Below are 26,470 nucleotides of genomic sequence, written 5' to 3'. Positions count from 1 at the left end.
TGATGCGTCATGTTCAACGATAATGTATGAGTATTATGTATAATTCATGTGTGGCCACGTTTACTGGACCTGTCAACAGAAAAAACCAAACATAATGCAGACAGTATTCCATGCTAATTTGTTACAATATGCTAATCCAATCATTAACATAATGACCATTGCTTGATATTTTTATATGAATAGATGAAAAGATGAAATTTAAATCGAAGATGTTTCTGCTTTTTAAACTCTTGAATGAAAATATATAACTTGAAAAAAGAAAAAACAAAAATATATAATTTTTCTTGGGAGGGGGGGGGGGTCAGATATTGATATTCTCATTTTACATGACAGCATGGAGTGGAATGTCTGTATTATACACCTCATTTTAATGTATCATTTAGGGTGTTGATAAATGTTATAATTACTATTTTTTCACAACACCTGTAATAGTAATACCGACAACTCTTGCATTGTTGTATAATATGAAAGTGTACATAAGGCGTGTATTAATAATAATTATTATAGATGAGATTCATATTGAAAGGACTGTCCCGTTTTTACGTTTATATTTTAGGTAAAACGAGAAGTAAAAATCTCGAAAAAAAAAGCGAATAAACAAATTGACAGAAACCTCTTTGTTGTGTATTTTCTTTCCTGAAGTATGAACGATTTTTTCGTTGTTCAAATTGTATAAATAAAAGTTTATTTTTCCCTAACTGGCTGAATCTGCTGAGCTCTAGTGTTACGTTGTATGTATATTTCAAGTACAGAAGGAACACCTCAATTTACTCATTTTTTGGTTATATAATTTATTTTACTGAATCCAACAAATAGAACAGAATAGTAAAGAATAAAATTATCGCATATCAGGTATTGTATATTATACAGACATTTGTATTCAATGATTGAATGTATCTATCCCGCGCACCGGTTTTCTAACCTATAAAATTGCTCGATGCGGGTGTAATTATTAAAGTTGTCTTTAATTTTATTTTTAAAAAATAGTTAAAGTGATACGAATCCCTACACGAAAGAATACATTTAGTATTTGTAAGCAATTGTCATTGCAATCTTTATTTTAATATTATGTAATAAGCTTATCTTCTGCCTTTTGAGTAAAATAGGTTAAGTTTACACGTTACATTAGTTTTTATTCATTGTGTTATTGTGGAATTCAAGAGAACATACAAGTGAATTTTGAGAACACGTCAAAATTGAGATCAAAGATTCATGTACTTTACAGTTCCAAGAAGTTGAAGACATCTAAATTCATCATCTCAAAAAACCTTCAGCTTAATTGTAAATTGAATTTAATTGAACTGAAGAGAAATAAACGTTTTAACATCCGGTATTTATTAAACATCTAATTATATATATATAGATATATATATCCTTGTTATATTGTTTAACATGTAACGTCTTCAATTTTAATTCCATAGTCGACATTAGGTTCCACCATGTCGAGAGGAATATATTACAGAAACTGTCTCAGAAAATATTTGCTACAACAGAAATGTGCGAATCTTCACCGACTGCGAAATTGTCGCATGATCCATGAAACGATTCCTATGCTTTCGCATGTATCCGTGTTTAATGCAAATGTAACTGAACAAACTGCTATAAATCAGAAACCAACAAGGAATATTAGAGATGGACCATCCTTAAAGGACTTCTTGAGTTCATCTATTATCAATATTCCCAGTGAAGAACCGGTTCCTTATATTCAGAGCATTCGTAGTGACAATCAAAAAGGTTTTTTATATCTATAAGATTTATTGTGTTTTTGTCCTTTAAATCATTTACTTTACTTTCTCTGTTTATATTAGTATATTTTGAGATTTATGGTTGTCAAATGAACGTGAATGATGCTGATATAATATGGTCGATATTGAAATCACATGGCTACCAGCATACACAATGTCTGGACGATGCAGATATTGTGTTGCTTGTCACCTGTTCCATTAGGGACAGTGCTGAGCAGAAGGTATGGAATAAATTGGAGAATTTTAACGGCTTGAGAAACAAGAGAAGGAGGGTGATTGGAAAGTCTATGAAGATTGGTCTCTTAGGCAAGCATAATTAATATTTGATAGGGTTGGTTGTTCCAACTTCTTGGTAAACTTACCTATCAGATAAATATATGTTTATCTTTATTTATTTAAGAAAAGAAATGAAGATAGACACATGCTTACCTGGTAAATAAATTTACCAAGAAGTTGGAATAACCAGCCCATAGTATCAAAAGGCTCAGATCTTGAGTTATAAGAATAAATATTTGCATTAGGATGTATGGCTGAACGCCTAAAAACTAAAATATTGGATAGGGGAAAGCTTGTAGATGTAATAGCGGGTCCTGACAGTTATAAGGATTTGCCAAGGCTTCTGGCAGTAACGGATGATGAAACAGCTGTTAATGTTGTATTATCATTTGATGAAACTTATGCAGATGTCACGCCAGTTAGACTTAATCAGGATTCTATAGGAGCATATATGTAACGTATATACCTATTTATAAATATATAATAGACTATGATAATAAGTCTATTTTTTGCATTGTTTGCATTGTTGCTGTACTTAAAATTTTATGTTGCAACTTACACACTATGCATATTTAAATATATATGTCTTTCATTTTTATGAAGTTATATATGTAATTTACAGCTCTATAATGAGAGGTTGCGATAACATGTGCACTTACTGCATTGTACCGTTTACAAGAGGGAGAGAGAGATCCCGACCGATCGCAAGCATACTTGACGAAGTCCAGCAGTTGTCGGACCAAGGTGTAAAAGATATAACTTTACTTGGACAAAACGTGAATAGTTATAGAGATTTATCGAAATCGGAATTCGCTTTATCAGCTAATACAAAGACCCAGCTCGCCAAAGGTTTTAAAACGGTTTACAAGAATAAGAAGGGCGGTTTGAGGTTTAGCGACCTTTTGGACAAAGTTTCCTTGATTAATCCGGAAATAAGAATAAGGTAATCTATAAAGTAATAATTAATTCCCTCACTGTTTTTGGATATATTTTAATATATAGTAATCTCCAGATTTACATCGCCTCATCCCAAGGATTTTCCTGATGAGGTGTTGCATTTGATAGCCGAAAGACCGAATATCTGTAAGCAGATTCACTTGCCTGCTCAAAGTGGCAATTCTGTGATTCTGGAGAGAATGCGAAGAGGATACACTAGAGAAGCGTATTTAGATTTGGTGAATCATATACGGAATCTTCTTCCACATGTATATTTTTCCAGTGATTTCATCGCCGGGTTCTGCGGCGAGACAGAAGAGCAGTTTCAAGATACATTGTCGCTAATAGAAGAAGTTAAATACAATAATGCATATTTATTTGCTTATAGCATGCGCGAGGTATAATATTTATATATTTTTTCGGATAATTGATATCAAATAAAAATTAATAAATTTATTAATTTGCTATTAAAATTGATAATTATATGTATATTTTGCAAATATGTTATTCTTCAGAAAACAACAGCACATAGACGATACAAGGATGATGTTGAATCGCATGTAAAGATGGATCGTATGAATCGTATGATTAAGTTATATAGAGAAGAGGTGGAAAAATTGAATAGAGCACAGATAGGACAACATCAACTTGTTCTCGTAGAAAGTGTAATTTTCCCAATTTTGTTGTTAATATACATGTTATAAAAAATGGCATCTCTTTTTCATGTTTCTTTGTCTTTTTAATCTTTTTTTATATAAACAATTGAATCTTATATTTTATAAAGCTGTATATCATATTGAATATATTAAGATATTTATAAATATTTTAATTTTTTGACAAATTGTTTAAGAATGAGAACAATAGATTTTATACTGATATATATTTTCTATTGACAGACGAGTAAGAGATCTGATCAAAAATTACAAAGTAGAAATGATGGAAATGTGAGAGTTATATTACCATCTGCGGCTATCCCAATTGCTCAACACTCCATTACGACAAGGAGAATACAAGCTGGTGATTATGTTGTCGTACGAATTGACAACGCCAATTCACAGTCTTTACAAGGAATACCTTTATATCATTCTTCAATCACCGAACATTTATTAAACAAATAACGACTATTATATTATTATTATTATTTTATGTAATAAAGCTCCGGAGTTCCGGTGGCTCGGCAAAAATTGAAAAGCGATGATATGGTTTACGACTGAATAAAAATTGTTAACATAAATACTTAAATAATACACTATTATATTCATGAGCGAGCAATCTACGTGCTCAGAAGATAGATAGAAACGTAATTAGAAAAATTCTTAAAAGGAAAAGCAATAGATGATTTATTATTATTATTAACCACATCAATTGAATGAGATCCACACACTTGAAAACCTTTCTTCGCGTACATGCTTTCAATTTTTTTGTTTTATCCGTTTCTTTTGACTCGTATTTTTCTTCGTTATATCATCGCGACAGTGAATGCGGTGGGTACATTATTTCGGTGTGCAATCTTGACGAGTGGATGTCTTAACTTGCCACTCTACTTGATTATTCTTCGCGAGCATTAACACTGATTTTCGAAGTCAAATTTAGAAACAGTATACAATTTAATTATTGATTTTTTTTTAAACCTCACAAATTATGAATTGATCATTTCTTGTGTACAAATATTTCCGTAAGAAAAATAAAGATTACTGTACCAGTCGCTGAATAATCATCAGTAACTATAAATGTTTAAGAAATTATTTAAGATTGTTTAAGAAAAATATAAAAATGATAAGATTAAAAAATAATAAACCGTAAATTAATCTTTTAAATTTAATTTGATTAAAATATCACTTTTTACTTGAAACTTTAATTATATTGTTTTTATATAGTATATTCATTGATTGGTGTAATTTCTTAATTATTTGTTCATTGACTAATGCATTAACTGGTTTATTGATTTAATCATAGCATAGATTTAAGCGTTTGCTCTCTGTTCAGGTTCAAATCCATTCAGAATATCAGATTTTAAATTAATTACTACCTCTTAAAGGCAATGATAAAATTATCGAAAATAACTTTGCCAAGACAGTTATCTTGGAGCATGCATGAGAATGCATCAAATAAAGATCATGATTTTCAGTCCTGAAAGACTAACTTGAAAGAGAGAGAGAGGGAGAGAAAGAGAGAGAGAGAGAGAGAGAGAGAGAGAGAGAGAGAGAGAGAGAGAGATTGGTGCAATGGTCCTAGATCGAATCAAGTGGCGTTCGTAACAAAACATTTTCCTTTTATTCAAGATTTCACAACTTCTTGAATACACAATAAATAAAATCGAACTGAATTCCATTACGTTTTTACTTCCTCCTTGTTTGTTTCGATGTCTTTTTAATTACAGAAATTTATTTTAATTTTTTTAATTAGCAGGGGGGGATTACTCCAATCATATTAATCGCTATATTCGACCGTTTCTTCATACTCCATCGATTGTTGCTTCCTGGTCGATGAGGAAGTGACGGATTTTAATGAGGTCGATGATTCCACGACTGATTTCGTCTGAACACTTTGTACAGATTTCGTTGTTGAGACGGATTTCGTCGCTGATGTTACGTTCATTGATTGCTCGACGAGGCTGTTGCTCGAATCATTTACTAAAAGAACGTATTATACTCTTATCAGTTAAATTGTACAAATATCAGTAATAATTTTAAAATAACTTTCATTTTAATCGATCAAGTTTTGGTTATTATACATTATATTTCGTAAGTGCAGTTAATTAATTATATCTTGATTAAAGTAAATAAATTATAGTTAATATTAAAAGATTAAAATGAGAATGGAAAACAAAGTTATAAATTTCAAATAATAACGGGAATTCTAAGAAATAAATAAACATTACATAAATATCAGATAATTGATAAATTAAAATTATTATATAGCAATAGCCAGTAATTTACTATCAATAAAATTGACAAATTTATGGCTATTTTTAACAACGCAAAATTCTATGCAAAATTTAAACTTACAAATAAAATAAATAATATTAATATAAAGAAAATATGTTTGTATGATAAAGAAAGAGCATTGATTTTTGTTATTTATAATACGCTTAAATTTTAAATTAAAAAACTTTAAATTATACGGAAAAAAATTATTAATAATATTAATATTGTATTATTAATAACATTTATAAATACAACATTTTTAAAATGTATTGTAGTATAGATATACCACAGAATTAAAAAACCCGTTTGAATAAAAAATTTTCAATCTTTTAAAAGCTAAAAATTAAAGTTTTTACCAGCATTTATCAAATATATGAAACGTAAAAGATATTTTAAATTAAATGTAAAAATATAAACTAAATAAAAAATAATTAAACACAATTAATTAAATGTAACAATTTCAGAAATTTCGATTTGTATAATTTCGAACACAAATACAAACTCCAGTCTGTCAAAATTACCTTTGGCAACTTCCATAATGTTTTCGATCGGGCTCTCGAGAACAATGATACAACAATGATGCAAATCAACCGAAACTAAACTTACGAATGGTAAGAACGCCGGAGCTTTAGGCTGTTCTAAACTGGTAGCACGATGGCGGAGAGGGAAACTATGATCACGTGGCAAAAGCTAAATTAGAGGGGGAAACGTGAAAAATTACGATGTGAAATATTCATGGAATTTCAGCAGTGGTACTGGTGTCTGGTGATGTGCAATGCAGATGCAATGCAGGCTGAGTCAATGCTCTTTGTGATGACGTGCTGTGGATGGTCGCCTCCACAACATTTCATTATTATTAGTGCTCAGAAATAATATTCACAAAAAAATTTTTTAGTTAAAATAATAATTAGTTAAAATAATAATTAATACATGATAAAAATATGTAATCAAAGAAAAAAAAGATCTAATATAATTTGTTGAACATTTTATCCCCACCATTTTGCATAAATAATTTTATATAATGGTCATTTGATTGATTACCATAAAATTACATGTATAAAATTCTTGTTAATACAAGATTGCTCGATAGTCTTTATCTCTGTTATCTTACTGAACAATTATAAATAATCTATAAAATGTATGTATAAAATGAATTCGGAATAGCTGTTCGGCAGTGACCTCGGGGCCCGATTTTTAAACTCATACGAAAATTGCATACGAAAATAACGCTGCACCCTTACTGATTGGTATGTAATTTGAGATCTAGAAGGTATATATATCAATCATTAAACGCGTAGCGTTACTTTATGCGAAATTTTTTTGTACAAATTTAAGAATCGACCCTCTGAGACGGATTCCTAAAGTAATAGCCATCCATTTAAAACTCAATAATCTTTTTTTTTTTTTACTTCCAAGAAAGAATGACTCAGCTTGAGTTTTTCGTTGATTTTCTCTATATATTTTGCGTCACTGATGACTCACACAGACTCTAGAATTCTAATTTAATAACAGTAAATCTGTTGTCATGGATTTCATCCAAAAGAGTATTACGTCGCTGAATTTCGAAGTTGCCTGTGCACTTGCTAATAAATTCATTTATTATATTCGGTTTGCCATAAAACATTTTTCATAAAATTTTATAAAATATGCTAAATAAACTTAAAATTTATTGGGGCAAACAAGATACTTTTTATAATCAGATACTATTATAATAAAATTTAAGAAAGTTTTGTAGCAACTGCTAATCCAAGCTTAAAATATCCCGAGATTTTCCATTCTTGCTGAAGCGATTTCACGCCTCTCTAAATAGACAAGGTAAATATTTGTGCTTCTTTTCTTCTTTTCCTTCGTCATCGCTCTTCTTCGACATGTTTAAGCATTCATATTCACTTTCTACACGAGTGTAAAGTGCATAATGGCTACCACAGTGAATTAGTTTTCACTAAAGTGGCTTTTGACTCTTTCTTATTAGAATGGCAAATTGTAATGTATCCAAATTTAATTTTTTATTGTCAAAATTTGATATAGATGTATATATAATAAATCTTTATTAAAACAAGTATACATACAATTCTATTAATTCCAATATGTACGCTCAATACGTAACAAATCATCTTGTATAGGCATTTTCATATAATTTAAACATCTATCCAGTTAAGAAATAATCTCATAACTATTGATCTCTGAGTTGCAACAACAATCATAGTAAATTAATTTCAAATTGGTGATTTATTTATCACTTTTAATTTACAGTTCTGTCTATAGTAAAGATATATAAAATGAAAAATTAATCAGAATCTATTAACCGTTGTTGGTGCAACCGACTTATAATATCGTCCATATTATAGAAATATTTTATTTACAAAATTACAATATCGTTTACGCACTATTAAAGGACAAGGCCTTGGTAAGTAAGTCCATCAGAATCTGGCGATTCCATTCTATTTCTCAAATGTTCCAATGTATTTGCTAAATGTTTCTGTATTTGATCGGTTTCTTCGCTCGTATCCAGATTTGGAAGTTCCTCTCTAATTTTCGCTATTACTTGATTCAATATTTGCACGGTTACCTGAAAAGAAAAAAATCAGTTTAACAAGAATAAATAATAAGTATTATTCTGCTAATCGTAAATCTTACAGCAGTGTTTCCTTTTTCGTAGAAGTAAATGTAATGGTTTAATAGCTCCACGTATAGCTGTACTTGCACTGACGTGTCCATACACTGACTTGCTATCCTAATACCCTTTTTCAAGCAGTCTAACACTTTACCACCTTCTTGCATCTAAAAATTATAATGTATTTTTCGTTTATTTTACTAGTATATTTATTTCAAATAACCATAGTTAGATCTGTACATACTTCTTTTCCACCTGTAGTTAAAGATTTTCCAGACCAAAATATATGTGAACAAGTAGCAACTCCTCTACATTGATCAGGCTTTCTCAACAATTTACTCGCGTATAAAGCGCACTGATTACGTACGGGTTCCGCATTTTCTTCGCCAAAGCAACTCATTTGCTCAAATGTAGCGATGATCAATGTAATTGCTGCCAGCTGTGCTTTCGAATCGCTTATTTCATCCTCGTATATCGAGAATGCTTGACTCATGAATTCGTAAGCTACCATTTCGAAATTATCGAAACGAATCTCGCCGATGGCTATCGCACCTTGTAAAAATAGTCTTAAGGGCAGTTCAGCTAATTCGGCTTTCATCAGTGCTGTGATAGTCGTATGACAGAACTGGAAGATTTTTTGACATTTCTTTTGCCACATATCATCCTGAAAAGGAAGAAAAAATATCAATTTGCGTCGTAATTTAATAAATTTTATTTTATTAGCAAAAGAACACAATCAAGTATCTTCGGCCCAATAAGAGTTATTAAAATCGGAAAGAAATATTTGAGCGTATTTCCTTGTAAGATGTACAAATTACAAACCTGATCTTTCAGTGTTTTGTATGTGAAAGCCAACTGATAACTTTGGAAAACTATGGGAGGTAGAGTGAATTTTATTCTCTTGTTGCCACCAGCGCTGAAGTGCTTCCTTGCAGCGCTCAATATCATATATTGCTGGTCTGGCGTTTCTGATTTAAAATGATGTATTAGTCTTCCAAGTAATCCTTGTTCCTCGGCAAAATCTTCAGGATCCTCTTCTATAGTGGGTTGATCTGGTTGATCCTGTACCAAGGAAGATACCATAAGGAGCACTGCATCTACTTGTTCTTGCGTCGGTATCAACGTTTCATTTTCCAGAATATTCGTTATTATGTATATAGCCAATGATCTCCTGCCCTCATAATCGAAATAATCCAAAAGGGGTGCATAGTGTTCAAGTTTAAGCACAGTTAATATATTCTTATAATTATCTACAGGAATCTTCATTAATCTAGCTAGTTCTCTTGAAACAGCACTATTATGTTCCAACCTAGAAAAAGATATATAACATACAATATACGTAAATTTAATTACGGGTCTGCGAAATTGAGAGTCATAGAACTTTTTTAAATAATTGTGGCTGTTTTTAATGTATTTTTTGTTTTTTATAAATTAGTGTTCAACAAACAAAAAAGTATAATAAAATGTTATTTGATATGTATAAGAAATCATACTCACTTATCGACATTTTGCTTTTGGAATATTTGGATTGTTGTAAACAAAACTTTATCTACATAATCTACACGATCAGGATAGCACTTATGTGCTAAGTTTATGAGAGCCACTTGGAGGGATACAATATCTTCGGGCGGCATATCTTGTCTCGTCTATGAAAAGATTATTTTGCAGAAGAACATAACATGAATTAGGCTTTGATTAAAATATAATTTAATATATTTTGTGACTATTCTCAGACTTAAACTAAATGGTAAGGAATTTTTTTATTTCTAAATCATGGTATATCAAGTATCAAGTGCAGTATCTAATAATCATTGAATAGCCGTTTTTAACGTAATTAGCAATTAAGTTTATTCTATTATTTTATTCATTTATTTATATATATATATATATATACCTGTATAATAGTTGCAATTTGATCACTAAACACATCAAATAATTTAACATCTTGTGGAATTCCTGGCACTTGATTGGGACTTCCCGGCCCTCCCACTCCGTCAGATCGTTGACTAAAGGCTGCGAGTCGATCGATCAGCGATATAATTATATTTTTAACATTTACTCCATTTTGCAATTCTGCACAGGATTTTAAAAATGCATTTAACGTTTGTAAGTGAAATTCATCGGGAAAAACCTAGATAGACATGTAAAAAAATTTAATTTTTTGGTTATTATTACTTTTAAAATAAAATATTTATGGCATATACATATTGATTTACTTGAATTATGCACTCCATAAGATACTCCTGTGCTATTGCATCCCTACAACTAACTACTTGTTCCAAGATTCCTGGTAATACCAGCTGAAAGCAGATTTGTGATAATATTTAAAAATCTGATTAAAAATGAATTATAGTTAATCTTGTATTATTTGCGTTAAATTTTTTTAAATGTAATTACTCGCGTAAAGTATTTTTGACATGTCGACATTGCAATATTATATCTTAATTTTCACTGCTCTTTTTGATAATTTACAATTATAAATAAGGATTGATAATATTCTATGCATCTTTTACATAAATACAAAATTTTTTTCCTGAAAGAATTAGCATTAAGTATAATAATAAAAGTTTTAGTTGATAAATATAACAAATTTATCAAGCTAGGGTATCTTAATGACCTCACGCAAATAACCTAGGGTTAAAGATAAAGATATAAAAATGTACCTTCTTATATTTATCCAATGTCACAGATTCCAATTGACTGAGTCGTACAAGATTTGTCCCAACTAGAATTCGAAGCTCTTCTCTTTCCCTTTCTCTTCTTTCTTTATCCCTACTGTGACCTTGATGTTGCATACGTACCCATAATTTATTCATTTCTGCAAAATTCATCAGAACGAAATCTACGCTATCACGAACCTGAAAATAAAGTTGCATAATTCTTAATTTTCTAGAAAATTAAAATTAATAAAAAATATCATTATCTTAAAAGAAAAAACCTAGAAAATTAGAAAAAATGATTTTATTTTTGAGAACTTGAAAATTTTTGCGAATTTTCCAGATTAAGAATATTAAGAATAATAGTATGCATGGGGAAAAATTTGCGATTTACGAAATATATATACATACAGTCCCATCTTCGTCGTCACCCTCGGTAACATCTGGTAAAATATTCCTTGTGCATTGCAACAAATAATTCCTTAAGAATAAACCGCGAAGTGGATGTTGCACACCTCTACACATTTCCACGAGGTCTCTCAGAAGATCTCTTTTCAAGCCGGGCGTTGTTTTGATATAGACAAGACCAACAGTGATAAGTAAATAGCTGGAATATTAATCAAATTTTGTTATTAAAAAAAAATAGTAAGGTAAAGTTACAATAGATACGTACAGTCTGGGCACAATATTGCCGACATATTGTACTAATTCATACAGATCTGTAACTTTTCTTCCTTTTTGAAATTCATCCAACAAATACAGTTCCAAGTGCCGTAATTCGTCTGTAATTGCCATATCTAATAATAATTATTATAAGGAATGTTTATCAAACATCGCGGTCAGGTATTTATATTGAATGGAATATTATATAGTCATGTATTTAAAATTATTAGACTTCTAATATCTCAAAATAAGTAAAATAGTATAAATAAAAATCTTTATTTGCAATTTATCAATATTTAATATTTTGTGACTGTTCCAATTTTTTATGACCTCTAAAATATATTTCGGTAAATTTTCCATCAATTTTCTAGGATGTAAAAATTTTATTTCATTTTTTGTTATTTGACACACTTTCTTTAAATCATATTCTCAATTTCAGATCTTGTTTTTAAATTAATGTTCAATAAGATTGCAGACTTGAATTTAAGAGTTTTTCTTACACGAACCACTTACTTGCTTCGGCAAGTGATTTAAAAAGTGGGTCATTTTTAAAAACTTTTAAAAATTTTCTTTATAAAGATAATAAAGCTTGTTTCATCATTACTGTGCACGTGGACTAATGTGGAATTTATTTGTTATATTAAGAATATCTAAATAATTTTGAGCACAATTGTAATTTAAACTCTCTGTCATTAAATAATTAATAATAAGGATACACAATTCGTAGTAGCTTTTTGGACTTAGGAGAGAAGTCCTAAGTTCTCCCAACATGGTAGAAGCATGCTTCAGTGCATCCATCAGCTTGGATTTGTCTAGACAGTGTTTCATCTGAAAAGCCTGGACCTTTACTACACCAATCGCATCTTCTAGTAATTTTTCCTGTTCCTCCATTCCTGTGATTGCAGGTGTCATTGGCTGCGAGAAAAACAAAGATACCTACCAGGAACACCATGGTAGTACCGTGCACAGATAAGCCATCCAATTCAAGCATGCACTACAGATGCAATGAGAATACATGATCAAAAGGGGCACAATAGAAGAGTATGTAAACAGTTCGAAATCACATGGATTTGAATAGATTTGTTTTTGAATTTGAAAAATTTGAATTAATTTCATGAATTTGAATTAAATTCATGTTCGAATCAAAGAAATTTGATTCAACATGAAAATTTCAGATTTGATTTAATTTGATTTCGAACATGAGGTGAGTTTTTTAATTGTGCTCAATCTCATAATACACAAACAAAACTTTTATAGAATAAAATTGCATCTGCACATAATGCAATTGATCAAGCAATGAATTTAAAAAAATTTACCTTTTATTATCAAAGATTCGCACACCTTTAAATAATAATCGAAAATAATAATCTAAAAACAGGCACTGACAGCAAAGCAAAAATATAAACGATCAAACACAATGCCACATACATTACATTTATTTGCTCATAATTGAGTGTAGCATATAGGAATCTGTTTATTAAATCATTAAAACTTCATGATTTATTAAGAAATAATTGTTTCAATAGCAACAAATGTTCAATTACGGCATAATAGAATAATGTGGAAAAATTAAAGTACAATAATAAAACATATATATTTTCTTCATGGCTTTACATAAGCTTTGATGGATTTATCAGAAACTCTTCAAATATAATGCAACGTGATTCATATATTTGTTGGTAATTAATTAATTGTAGCGTGTACGAATTTTGTTCATGAAGTTATTAAGTTAAAACTTAACGATTTATTGAGAAATAATTGTTTTACTCGGAGCAAACGTATGTTTGATTATGTCGTAATAGAGCAATGCAGATAAAAATATAATAAAATACGTATATTTTCTTGATGATTTTACACGAAAATTGGTTCATATGGAAACTAAAAGCCATTTGTTCTATGTCACTAAAAGTCTTGATAAAACATTCCAAAATATTCTTTTAACATATTTAAGACAGATAACCTGTACAACGCGCTAGGATAATTCTTCGCGAGATGATTAGCAACACACGGATGAAATCTGAATGAAACTATCTATCCTTGCAAGCGAAACTGCGAAACATGCCACTCAAAATTCTATGATTCTTACCATTTTCTTAAAAAGGAATACACACAACTATTTCTCGCACATACGCCTTAGGGACTCTGGTTGACATCAGATCGGATACGCCCGACTCCGCCAGAGTTCCATGGAGTTCTGAATCGGAATATTTGGAGTAATCTTTCACACGCATATACACTAACTTATTGAATGTTTTTTTTTTCTCTTGTATTAGCATCTAGGCAAGTTTTTACAATTCATCGATTGCTCAATCGTATCATGCGCAAAAGTAGCTTTTATAAAGTTGCATTTGCGCATAATGCGATCGATTAAACGATGAGTTTTTTAATTATTAATATTAATTAAAGTTTTGCCTGTATTTTGTAATACACTTACAAAGTATATATATTATTATATTTAAAAACTTGAAATGGAAATAAACAAAAGCAGAATTTAAACATCCTCTTTTAAAAAATCGGTGTAAGCGATTTTATTGTTGAGTTTTCCGCAATGCTGATTGGTTCTCTTGCTGCGTTTATTTCGTGTTGCGAGAGTAACTGTCATTGCAATTAAATTCTGACAGCTGTCAAATTTGTATAGATGGTTATCTAACAATTATTGTTGCAATTTATTTTTTAAAAATAAAAAATAAAAAGGTAATCAGCGCGCGCGTAGCGCGTATCTGTGTGTCTAGTATGTAAAATTTTGTGTGTGTGTGTATATATATATGTATATATGTGTGTGTGTGTGTTGAAATGAAGTAAGGAAGAATCGCAGTGATAATAAATACGCAACTTATTTGCTACATACAAATATATTTATTGTAACCCAATGTATGCAGGGCTATGTCTGATTATCCAAAGAGTGTGGATTCGTAGAAGTCTGTTCCTAGTGAATAAATAACCTTTCTGTGAATCAATGCCAACAATAGTGAGGCAATTGTAAAGTGTTAAAATATTATTTAACCTTCAGTGATCTCATATATATATCCAACTCATCTTCAGATTCGTTTTGGTCATTGCATTCATTACATGGAAGAACAGTTTCGGGAGCTTCAGAATCAAAGTATTTTTCTTCTTCATCTTGATTTCTCAATTCTACATTATCATAAGCTTCGTTGTCATCTACTGTACTGAAAACAAATAATTAAAGTCCATGATAAAGCAATTGTTATATTTAAATATCTGAAAAGTAGTAGTAGCTTTCTAGTACTCTTTTATAAAAAAATTATAAATTATAAAATATAAATTTATTTTCATTTCAAAAACTATTCCAAAATCTGTAAAATATATATTTTTATAAGAAATAAAACGTTTTAATTTCTCTTTTATATTTATACATAAAAATATAATAAAATGTGTATTTAATTATATAAATTATAAAATTTTTTATTATAAATACATGATAAATTAAGTATATATTAAAATAGTCTAAAAGATTTATACATAATAAATATCTCTTATGGATCTTTTATAATATATTTATTGGTGCACAAGTGTCTTCAATTTAAAATTATTTTAAAACTATTTTAGGTAAAATATTATATTTTTATAAGATATAAAATGTTCCAATTTCTATCTTTTATATTTTTTTATTACAAGATATATATTAATATTTAATATTAATTAATTTAATAACTTATGAAATTATTACTATATTAATATTACATATTGATAAACAAATCAAATTTATGTCAAATATTCTGAAAAGATCCATAAAAATATTTTATAAGCCTTTTATATTATATATTTATTTATTTAATACAAAATATACCTATAATCAAAATCTCTATCTTTACCATCCAAAAAATTCTGATACATGTTTGTAACAAATTCTTGCTTAAGTAACTTTATTTCTTGGTTCGATATTTTACTGCTCTGTAATTTTTTGTCTCTATCCTTATTTTTTACTTTATTCTTGTCCTCATCCTTTAAATCCTCACCCCATTGTTGACAATTTTGTTTGTCTAAATTTTTAGATACAATGCTGCTTTTGCTATTATCATCTTCATCATCTGAATCATTTTCCTCTTGTACTTCATCTTCTTCCTGCTGTTGAGATTTTAAATGATCCTGTAATTTGTTTCTTTCGATGGTTTCCATAAGTACATCCACATAATTTGAATTTTGTGTGTCAAAGCTATCTCTAGCCTTTTTCTCCTCCTCTGTCAAATACTGTCCTACTAAATGTTCATACAACAATGGATTTCTCTTCATCATTTCACATTCGCTGAAGTAATCTCCTTTCTCTATCAATGTCTTCAAAGCTTCGTATCTTCTATTTCTAATATCAATATGCCGTGTAGAATTGTTAAAATATCTCCGCAACCTGTTCACATGATGGACTGTCTCATAATCCTGACTCTCACTAAAATATTCCAAGTGTTCCACCTTCAAGTAATGTCCAAATTTAGACAAAAACGAGCAGTGACTTTTTTCCAACAGTGTTCTAGCTATAGCACGCTTCTCTTCAAACAGCAACTCAGGTTCTCCCTTCTGCTGGCTCTTGAAGATTGCTTTACTATTAGCCACATGGTCCAAAAGCTCATTCTCAAGACCATCCTTTTCCACATCCGACGTAAGAAAATTCGTGCTGCTACTATTGTTGTTCTTATTTTCATTTATCATTGCTTTCAAAGTCATATTTTCCTGACAAATACTTGATTCTTCAACTTTATTCATTGGAAGGTCAACAGTGGATAATAAAATTGCAATTTGCATATGTTAATCGCTTTGTATTATTTATTGCAATTGGTACAAGATTAAGGATGTATCATCCGTATAGACTCTGTAAAATAAATTAAAAAACCGTTAATATTTACACTTAAAGGCTTGAAATATTATATAGCATATTGTTTACATCATTTATTCTTGTTTTATGTATAATGGATAATAAAAATAAAATATAATAGTACGTTAACAAATAAGAAAATCTTTTACTTGATTCATTACCCTTAAAAAAATTGTTTTTAGTTCTTTCAAATCTTTCCTTAACCTAGAACGCAGACCAGGGATACGTCTCTCCTCATATTGCATCCAATTGCATCTGCCTTGATCTGCCTCTTGCGGAATTACGTGTCTGTCGAGTGTCGTGTGTTATTATTGTTACCGCCGATTAATAAGATAAACAAGATAACAAGCATAATTCTCACGTGTTTGATTTTAAGAGAGAATTCCGTAAAAATTCATCGAACAGTCGTCACTCTGGAGTCTGCGTCGATGTGTGTTACTCCACTCACTCTACCGTCTACTCTCTACCAAGGGAAACATAACCTCCGAATGAGCGCCGATATGATTCATATCATTGATAAATTATAAAATGTGATGTGAGCGGTAACAAAACAATAAATATTACCGTGCTTGTTGATACCACGCATTTCATTATTTATGGAAATTTCTCAGCCGACAGGTATGTTTTTTCTGAATACGCTAATCTACTTTGTTTACTTCCTTGATTTTGGATCAAGCCTTCTTATCTATTCCTGTAATTGATTATCAATCAAATCGATCGCGTCCATGATATCGTTTTACAGTTTCTTATGTCACGGATTTGACGTATCGTAATGTAGATTTATTAGTTAATTAACAAAACGTGTTATCTGATGAACAAAAGTGATGTTGACGTAAAAATTGTAATAATAAAAATTGTAATAATTTTCACTAAACAAAATAGCTAATATTTTATTGTACATATTAGATTTTTATTCCTATACTTTTGTTTGATATATTTTGAAGGAATTTTTCCTTATACTTTTAAAAATATGCTTTCAACAATATACAACATCATAGTTTGATGTTTATACATTACTTGTGCATTTAATATAAATAGTGATTTATTTTTCTCAACGATATTTGTGTAACCTAAAGATAAAGATTAAAGATAAAGATTATGTGTTAATTATAGTTGCAATATTGTAGCATGGCAGAGAATTGGCTAGACAATGTAAAAGAGTGGAAGTGGAATTGGACTGAGTTATGTGGGCAAGGGGACATTAATCCCTTGAATCCAGAAATACATGACTTAAGTGTGTGTTTTCAGCAATTGTGTCTTCAGGTAGCGCGATAAAATTTAATCTTATATTTAAAAATATAAGAAACAACAAATTATTGCAATTTGTTTATTCAATTTATTTCTAAATTTTAGATACCAGTATTAGCTCTCCTAGCTATAATTTCTGCGTATTACTGTGGAAGAAGAGATTCATCCTCATCTCGACAGCAGGATGCTTATAATGCTATAAATATAAGGATCTTAATTACAATATGTCTTGTGATACTGCCTATCATAAGGGCGTATATTATTCTAACTAATACCACTATACCTTTAGTGCATGACGAAGTAAAGGGCTACAGTACACCAGTAAAACTGGATATTTCCACTAATAGAAATGCAAATTTGTTAGAGAATGAAATAGACATTATAAGCAGGATACGTAATGGATTAAATGACACGCTTACATTTGTCAAATCAATTTTGTCGGATGGTAGCGTTAAAGATACTACAACTCCCATCGCATTATATACCAATTATGAAACAAAAATTACTGATAAAGCCACTTCTGCTAAACCAGTGGATTATCTTGTAGCAGGAACTGAGGGTTTAGCATGGGTTGTACATCTCTGTTTTATTTTAAGTTTGAAACGTGGACGCAGTTTTAACCCACGAGGACCAGTATTAATACGAGCGTTGATATTTCTTTTGATCGTTGTTTCTGCACTGTTATTACGCAGTCACATCAATAATAAGCCCAAAGACGATGTTCTGCCAAATCTATCGTTAGGATTCAGCATCACCATAGTCACTCTTCTGATATTGTACGCCATAACGTTAATACCCGGTAGGCCAGAACAAACGAGAACGTTATTTCGAAATGCCATAGCAAGTGGCACAGTAAGTAAATGTTATAGTACATACAATAATTTATATCATACAGGGTAAATTATTAAAAGTGTTAGTACAGGCTATTATTTCTAAAACAAAGCCAACTATAAAATTTTTGTTTCCATTGTTTGATATTAGAGGTAACATCGTATGATAAAGCTAATTTTTTAATCTAAAGTAATTTTCAAGATAGGTCACCTTTGCTTTGATGAAATTGTGATTTTTTTTTATTACAGAATATTACAGAATATATTTTTAAATTAATTTGTATATAAAAGTATTAAGGTAAAGATATAGAAAAAATCAACAATGTTTTCGGGATATTTTATATTTTACATTTTCTACTCTAGAATATTTGATATGAAATGTAAAATATTTCATAAACTATTAATTTTTTAATAATTGTATTTTAATACTTTTATGTACTGAATAATGAGATGAATCAACAGACGTAAGGAAAACATGTAAATGTTTTTCAAAAAAAGTATGTTGTAACACCTTTAGTGATTCACCCTATATGTAATTATCTATGTTTTCGTCAATCCGCGTTTCTGATTGTCCGAAAATACTTGAATTGCAAAACTTACTTAATTGCCTATGATATCTGAAATTGTTGGATTATCAAATATGCAGAGATATCACGAATGACGAATGAATGTATTTGTAGGTAGGAGAACGCACTCCACTACTGAGTAGTCCCACTTCTTCGTATGTACAATTTCCAGAGGAACAGGATCCAAGCTATCTTGGAATAGCTATGGAAGACACGACTGTCATTTCTAAACTTCTATTCCATTGGGTGACGCCGTTAATGGAAAAGGGCGTTAAAGGGCTATTAAATCACTCCGATGATTTATTTGATTTGCCCGATCAAATTAATACTAATACTATCAGTCATAAGATTGATCAACGCTTACAGAACATGGTAAACAAAAAGATAACAATCATTAGTTTATTTATGATACAGTTCTCTTGAATTATTTTGATCACATATCGCGTATTTGTTACAATAACGACATAATTCAGAAAGTGTCTTTAAATTTTAAAGAAAGAAAAATTCTGATGATAATTTAATATACTGAATAAAAAACTGTACATTGAATAATACTTTTATTTTTCTACAGTGTCGGTTATTAAGTTTTAAGTCTAAAATGTTAGTTATTATTTACATCAAATTATATATACATATATAAATTAATAAAATTTTAATTATATATTATTCTAAAAATTATTTTAAACACCATTCAAACTAAAAATCTTAATTTTCTAAATTATATTGTCGCTGTAGCAAAATGAGAGATATGATTATTTTGTAAATTATTTTCCATAATAATAATTGTAGTCGAAAACTGTAAACAATGGAATTGAAAGTAACTCAGAAGTACCGCTTCATTCGAACGTAAAAGTAGTGACGAAGAAAGTGACACTGCTCCACCTGCTCCATCAATGTTTTGGCTGGGAATTTTATGCGGTTGGAATACTTAAGTTTATCGCAGATTGCAGCACGTTTATGGGACCAATATTATTAAGTAAACTGATAGGTTTTATTGAAGATAAGAACGAGCCAATTTCACACGGATATCTATACGCATCCCTTATAATCTTGAGTGCTATAATTGGTATACATTTTTTTTTTGAGATTAAAAAAATTTTTAAGTTTGGCACATAAATTATGATGCAATGTTTCAGGTGCCTTTTGTAATACTCATTTTACATTTTGGATGTCACTCGTGGGCTTAAAATTTCGTTCTGCAATTATTACTTTAGTCTATCGAAAGACATTACATTCTTCTAATACCGATTTAAATCATAATTTTAATTTTGGTGAAATCATTAATTTTATGAGTACTGATAGCGACAGATTGGTCAATAGCTGTCCTAGTTTTCATACATTTTGGAGTATACCGTTACAGGTAATTGTGTGATGGTAATATAAATTTGTTTCCAGTTTTACAACAAAAACAACATAAAAAAGTTTCATTTTCAAGTTGTTTGCAAAAAAAAAAACAATTCCAAGTAGAATTCAATATATTGAATAAAGAGTTAATGATTCTTCTATAAATAGATCAAATTCTATATCAAAATTACATTTAAAAATAACATAAAATTAAATGATTTAAAATATTCATACTGGAAACCTATTTTTGAATCATGTTCTAATAAATGAGTGATATAATGGTTCTATATTTTGAATAAACTATTCTCTATTACCGCTTTTTAAGAAAGGAACAAACTAAAAATATTTGTTTTCAGTTATTTGTGACACTGTATCTTTTGCATAAGCAAATTGGAGTGTCGTTTTTAGCTGGAGTCGCATTTTCAATAATACTTATTCCAATTAATAAAGTAATAGCAAATAAAATTGGTAAGCTTAGCACTAAACTGATGGAATATAAAGATCAAAGAGTGAGACTGATGGGAGAAATACTTCGCGGGATAACTACAATTAAAGTTAATGTATGGGAGGAGCATTTCTTACGAAATATCTTCAGTCAGTATGCTTCTATATAAGTAATTTTAAGAAAATTTCTTTTTAGCATTTTATATAAATGTCTTTTTTATGTAGAGATAAGAGAGAATGAAGTGAAATATTTACGAGGTAGAAAATATTTGGATGCACTTTGTGTTTATTTCTGGGCAACTACACCTGTCATTATCGCAATATTAACATTTGCAACATATGTGTTGCTTGGAAATGAATTGGATGCCAAGACAGTTTTTACCAGCATGGCGTTATTGAACATGTTAATAGGACCTTTAAATGCGTTTCCTTGGGTTTTAAACGGTCTTACAGAAGCGTGGGTATCTCTTAAGAGAATTCAAAGAATGCTTGATGTATGTATATTGAAATTAACAAAATTTATATTAATTATTTAATAAAAAGTACAACATATTGCTATAGATAATTAATCTCTATTTTATTATTTTAGCTACCAGACATGGACGCGTCATTGTATTATACAGACATTACTCCTGATGTTGATTTATTACTACAAAATGTAACATTGATTGTGAATCGTCCAAGAAATAATGATATTGCTGCAAGTACAAGTTCAAAGAATATGAGCACTCCATCTTCAAGTAGTGATATTAAAAAAAGTGTTACCTTTGAGGACGACGATATTTTCGCCTTATACAATATTAATTTATCTATACGAAAAGTAAAAATAAATATTATTTAAGTTTTTTAAATATAAAATATATTATTTTTTAAATATATAAAAATAAATATCTATAATGTATCTTATACTTATTTGTTATGCACACAGGGGCAACTGTTTGGTATTATGGGCAAAGTTGGAAGCGGGAAAACTTTACTTTTAGATGGTATCTTGGCGGAAATTACAAAAACTAGTGGAATAATAGCAGTTAATGATGATCACAAAGGTTTTGGATATGTGAAACAAAATCCTTGGCTACAACGTGGTACAATTCGAGAGAATATTTTGTTTGGAAAACCGTATGATCATAACAAATACAAGTAAATATGAAGCAAAATATTGATATCAATAATAATTTTTTTATATTGCACTTTTACAAGAAAAATAACAAGAATTTTTTGAATTTTATATGCAGATTGTGTTTTAAATAGGCTTTTAGGAAAAGTAATTTAAAAAAAAGGAAAACTGAAAACTAGAAAAATATAAGTTAAAAGAGATATTTTTTAAGGGTCTAACGTAATACCTTAATAAAATAAATATTATATCTACATTACTTCTAAAAACTAGAAACAAACAATTTCTGATTAGCTCTAGCTATTTGTGTTTAATGTTATAATTAATTTTTAAATATACAATTTCTTTTCTTCTGAACAAGGATTATTTTTGACTTATGTGACTTTCTTGCAAGAGTGCGATATGTCATATGGGATTATAAACTGAATATTTTATTTACAACAGGAACATTTTAAATGCTTGTGCACTCACATCCGATTTAAATTCACTACCTAATAAGGACTTAACGGCTATTGGCGAAGCCGGAAACACTTTAAGTGGTGGCCAGAAAACTAGAATTTCCTTAGCTCGTGCTGTATATGCGGACAAAGATATTTATTTACTGGACGATATATTAGCGACATTGGATGTCAAAGTTGCCAGACATGTTTTTCAGCATGTAATTCTAGGGTTGTTACGAAACAAAACTAGAATATTGTGCACGCATCAAACTCAATACTTGGTTCATGCGGATTTAGTTATCGAGATGTCAAAAGGAAAAATTGTTAATCAGGGAAAACCGAGCGATGTATTACCTGATTTAGAAGATTATCTTTTGTCATCGGATTCCATCGAATCTGACATGGACGTCGTCTCTATAAAGGCATTTAATGAATTTAATCGATTGGAAAAAGATGAGATAGATCCATTACTCGACAAGGAAGCGACTGAGAAAGGGACGGTACATTTCTCGGTGTATGTGTGTTACATAAAGACCATGGGACGATATTTGGCGATCTCGATATTTCTCTCCATGATTCTGATGCAAAGCTCGAAAAATATTACGGACTTGTGGCTGTCGTACTGGGTGACGCACGTTAATGCTACAATGAATAATTCAACTGAGACGTCCAAATTTGGAAGATTACAACTTTATTACGACAATTACGGCTTCCATGACACAAAATATTACTTGACAGTATATAGCTTGCTGGCTGTGTTTAATTCTATTTTCACTTTAATTAGAGCTTTCATCTTTGCGTATGGCGGAATACAGGCAGCCGTAACAATGCACAAACAACTTTTGAAGATAGTTATGCGGGTAAATATAAGCTGACAGTATGAAATAATAATTGTTTACATATTGTAATACGTATTTTGATTAACAATTTATAATAAAATATTATTGTTTTAGGCAAAAACAATATTTTTTGATATTCAACCAGTAGGTAGGATTATAAATAGATTTTCATCCGATACATATACAATTGACGATTCTTTACCTTTTATTACTAACATCTTGCTGGCACATCTATTTGGTTTGGTTGCTACCATTATAGTTACAGCTTATGGACTACCATGGATCTTTCTTGTATTAGCGCCTCTTATACCCATCTATCATTGGATACAAAATCATTACAGGTATTTTATAAAAAATTTGTACAAATATATATATATATATATTTACATAGACAAAATGTTCTTTTAGAGTTTATTCCCAAAATCACAATACTTATAATACAATACAGCACATTATGTATTTCAAAGAATTTTTTATTTTATGATTTTAGTAAAATAAAATAAAAGAATTTTTATTGCAATTTTTATTTATTTTTTCTTATAATTATAATTAAATTATAATAAAAAATTATTAATTTTTTATATTAATTTTTTGGTTCCAATTTTAGTAATTTTGTAAAAGTAATTTTTTAAAAGTAAATTTTCTTGAAATCTATCCATACTGTTCTATGACACTACTATGATTTTAGGATAAATTCTAAGAAGAAAATTTTTCATGTAATAATTGATATTTGTTACAATTCATATTTTAATATTTTTTCAGATTAACATCGAGAGAAGTGAAACGATTATCCAGTACTACGTTGTCTCCTTTGTATGCCCATTTTAATGAAACTTTAAGTGGCCTGACGAGTATCAGAGCCTTTCGTAGTGTACCTCGCTTTAAACAGGAAAACGAATTATTATTAGAAGCCAATCAGAAAACGCAATTCGCCTCTATAGCCGCCGGTCAGTGGCTTGCCCTAAGATTACAGTTTATCGGTGTCGCCCTTTTAGCCGGAGTCAGCATTATGGCAGTTTTACAACATCAATATAATATAGCCGATCCTGGTTTGATCGGTTTAGCGATTACGTATGCTTTGTCTGTAACTGGATTATTAGCCGGGGTGGTGAACTCCTTTACTGAAACTGAAAGAGAGATGATTGCGGTAGAACGAGTCAAACAGTATTTAGATAGCGTGCCGAGTGAGAATACAATAGGCGCTAATCCGCCTTACGCGTGGCCTAGTCAGGGTGTTGTAGAGTTCAGAGAAGTCGTTTTGAAGTATAGGTAATGAGTTGTTCGAACGTTTGGTTAAAAGTATACATGTTTATAATGTTTGGAAAACATTATTTATTATATTTACAGAGATCATTTAATACCATCATTGAAGGAAGTAACATTTGTCACGCGACCAGCGGAAAAAATAGGCGTTGTTGGTCGAACTGGTGCTGGAAAAAGTTCATTATTAGCCTCATTATTCAGGCTAACGGAAATCAGTTCTGGAAGTATATTGATTGATAACGTGAATATTCAAACATTGTCATTGAAAGCGTTAAGGTATAATATTCAACAAATTTGCCAAAGAATAAACACTGCATCTTAATAATCATTAAAAAATTATTTTAGATCCCGACTAGCTATTATACCACAAAATCCATTTCTTTTCTCGGGTACCATTCGAGAAAACGTAGATCCGTTGGATCAATACACCGATATGCACATATACAAAGCCCTCGAGAAATGCAAAGTGCACTCTTTAGTTTACCGATTAGGTGGGTTGGGTGCAATCTTGGACGAAGGTGGCAGTAATCTCAGTGCCGGTCAAAGACAATTGTTCTGCTTAGTTAGGGCTGTGCTACATAACGCTAAGGTACTTCTTGTTTGCAATGTCGTTCGAGAAAGTTGATATGATTTGTATATTTAATAATCTTGATATTTATTTATCACCTGTAGATTGTCTGCATTGACGAAGCCACTGCGAATGTAGATCAAGAGACGGACAAATTTATTCAAACGACGATTAAGTCTGCCTTCCAAAGTGCGACAGTTATTACTATTGCTCATAGAATAAGAACGATTATGCACTGTGATAGGTATTTTGACTTTTAGATTTAAACATCTATTTAGTTAATAATTTCTAGATACAGAAAATTTTATTAATTTTTTAATGTAGAGTGTTCCAGCAAGAGTTTAAGATTTAAGTTGCTTTTATTTTAAAATCTCTTATCTTTTACAGAGTTTTAGTGATGGGAGATGGTGAGGTGCTAGAATTCGACGAGCCAAATTTATTAATTCAGAATGCTGATTCTTACTTTTATCAGCTGGCCAGCCAAGAATTTTCGGATCAAGAGTGATTATATAAGCATATGAGGCAATCTGATTGTATGTAATGAGTGCATTTAGTATCATACATGGTGATTATATACAATCTATTGTGTGCATGATAGAGAATATTTTTATAATGAATTATTTTCGTATGGATATGACAGGATTACATTTTTTTAAAGAATAAGCTAGGGAAATGACGTCTGTGAAAACGAACGTTTTTATTTATAAGATATTTAATACATATTAATATCATGACTGTTATTTTAAACATTAGTTAAGAAAATCCGAGGTTTTATTAACATTTATATAACATAAGATTATTTCTCTATATTTTATATACAAATAAATGTTTAATGAATAAAAAATTGAATAATTTGATGAATTTCCTATAATTTACATAATTTTATAAAATCAAAATATAATTTGTTTTCTTCCTCTTACACATACGTACACAAAATTTTCTATGATTTATCTAATTTATAGAATAATTCATAAAATTTATAGAATGAAAGAATTTTTTTCATAAAAAATTAAAAATAAAATCAAATACACATATATATGCGTATTCTTTGTGAGTCCACGTCTGCATCTCTGTGTGTTTATCTGTGTTCGCGCGAGTTCAAGGAGCGGCGCAATGTATCCCGACGATATTCAAGCATTCAGCCATTTGATGTTTCCGTGTTTGCTTT

The 26,470-nt window shown here is 30.0% G+C and overlaps 5 protein-coding genes across 12 annotated transcripts; 2 read left to right on the top strand and 3 right to left on the bottom strand.

The window, feature by feature from the left end:
* The first annotated feature begins 705 nt into the window (after positions 1 to 705).
* LOC105829595 (CDK5RAP1-like protein) lies at positions 706 to 4,671 on the top strand. Of its 2 annotated transcripts, none has more exons than XM_012668592.3 (9): positions 706 to 852; positions 1,226 to 1,330; positions 1,422 to 1,734; positions 1,809 to 2,051; positions 2,267 to 2,474; positions 2,644 to 2,964; positions 3,034 to 3,355; positions 3,473 to 3,622; positions 3,854 to 4,671. In XM_012668592.3, the coding sequence occupies exons 3-9, from the start codon at positions 1,440 to 1,442 to the stop codon at positions 4,073 to 4,075; spliced, it is 1,761 nt and encodes a 586-aa protein (XP_012524046.2). In that variant the 5' UTR covers positions 706 to 852; positions 1,226 to 1,330; positions 1,422 to 1,439; the 3' UTR covers positions 4,076 to 4,671. The 2 variants fall into 2 exon arrangements, with proteins under 2 accessions (XP_012524046.2, XP_012524047.2); XM_012668593.3 differs by lacking the exon at positions 706 to 852 and adding an exon at positions 891 to 1,032.
* Positions 4,672 to 5,208: 537 nt separating this feature from the next.
* On the bottom strand, positions 5,209 to 7,273 carry LOC118645681. Its single transcript, XM_036287299.1, has 3 exons — positions 7,211 to 7,273; positions 6,406 to 6,574; positions 5,209 to 5,590 (listed from the first exon to the last, which is right to left on the bottom strand). The coding sequence occupies exons 1-3, from the start codon at positions 7,256 to 7,258 to the stop codon at positions 5,388 to 5,390; spliced, it is 420 nt and encodes a 139-aa protein (XP_036143192.1). The 5' UTR covers positions 7,259 to 7,273; the 3' UTR covers positions 5,209 to 5,387.
* A 629-nt stretch (positions 7,274 to 7,902) lies between these two features.
* LOC105829594 (vacuolar protein sorting-associated protein 35) lies at positions 7,903 to 14,157 on the bottom strand. Of its 2 annotated transcripts, none has more exons than XM_036287293.1 (12): positions 13,905 to 14,157; positions 12,535 to 12,754; positions 11,829 to 11,952; positions 11,567 to 11,762; positions 11,162 to 11,356; positions 10,715 to 10,798; positions 10,393 to 10,629; positions 9,996 to 10,144; positions 9,321 to 9,807; positions 8,743 to 9,162; positions 8,522 to 8,665; positions 7,903 to 8,453 (listed from the first exon to the last, which is right to left on the bottom strand). In XM_036287293.1, exons 1-12 carry the CDS (start codon positions 13,905 to 13,907, stop codon positions 8,274 to 8,276), a joined length of 2,439 nt encoding a protein of 812 aa, XP_036143186.1. In that variant the 5' UTR covers positions 13,908 to 14,157; the 3' UTR covers positions 7,903 to 8,273. The 2 variants fall into 2 exon arrangements, with proteins under 2 accessions (XP_036143186.1, XP_036143187.1); XM_036287294.1 differs by having other exon boundaries at positions 12,535 to 12,733; positions 13,905 to 14,156.
* A 497-nt stretch (positions 14,158 to 14,654) lies between these two features.
* On the bottom strand, positions 14,655 to 17,177 carry LOC105829593 (coiled-coil domain-containing protein 97). 3 transcript variants are annotated; one of them, XM_012668588.3, is made up of 5 exons: positions 17,008 to 17,162; positions 16,808 to 16,934; positions 15,630 to 16,643; positions 14,823 to 14,988; positions 14,655 to 14,744 (listed from the first exon to the last, which is right to left on the bottom strand). In XM_012668588.3, the coding sequence occupies exons 3-5, from the start codon at positions 16,574 to 16,576 to the stop codon at positions 14,700 to 14,702; spliced, it is 1,158 nt and encodes a 385-aa protein (XP_012524042.1). In that variant the 5' UTR covers positions 16,577 to 16,643; positions 16,808 to 16,934; positions 17,008 to 17,162; the 3' UTR covers positions 14,655 to 14,699. The 3 variants fall into 3 exon arrangements, with proteins under 3 accessions (XP_012524042.1, XP_028048590.1, XP_036143191.1); XM_028192789.2 differs by having other exon boundaries at positions 16,796 to 17,177; XM_036287298.1 differs by having other exon boundaries at positions 16,808 to 17,177.
* LOC105829592 (multidrug resistance-associated protein 7) lies at positions 17,128 to 26,118 on the top strand. Of its 4 annotated transcripts, none has more exons than XM_012668585.3 (17): positions 17,128 to 17,264; positions 17,774 to 17,909; positions 18,000 to 18,746; positions 19,405 to 19,662; positions 20,080 to 20,356; positions 20,427 to 20,650; positions 20,991 to 21,228; positions 21,304 to 21,572; positions 21,668 to 21,898; positions 22,007 to 22,218; positions 22,637 to 23,492; positions 23,586 to 23,812; positions 24,234 to 24,740; positions 24,819 to 25,010; positions 25,080 to 25,323; positions 25,407 to 25,546; positions 25,690 to 26,118. In XM_012668585.3, exons 2-17 carry the CDS (start codon positions 17,775 to 17,777, stop codon positions 25,805 to 25,807), a joined length of 4,875 nt encoding a protein of 1,624 aa, XP_012524039.1. In that variant the 5' UTR covers positions 17,128 to 17,264; position 17,774; the 3' UTR covers positions 25,808 to 26,118. The 4 variants fall into 4 exon arrangements, with proteins under 4 accessions (XP_012524039.1, XP_012524041.1, XP_012524038.1 ...); XM_012668587.3 differs by lacking the exon at positions 17,128 to 17,264 and adding an exon at positions 17,293 to 17,487; XM_012668584.3 differs by lacking the exon at positions 17,128 to 17,264 and adding an exon at positions 17,293 to 17,487 and having other exon boundaries at positions 17,760 to 17,909.
* The last annotated feature ends 352 nt before the right edge of the window (positions 26,119 to 26,470 follow it).

Source organism: Monomorium pharaonis, chromosome 5, assembly GCF_013373865.1.
Source record: "Monomorium pharaonis isolate MP-MQ-018 chromosome 5, ASM1337386v2, whole genome shotgun sequence".
NCBI classification, from domain to species: domain Eukaryota; kingdom Metazoa; phylum Arthropoda; class Insecta; order Hymenoptera; family Formicidae; genus Monomorium; species Monomorium pharaonis.
This window is presented reverse-complemented; position numbering and strand designations above follow the sequence as displayed.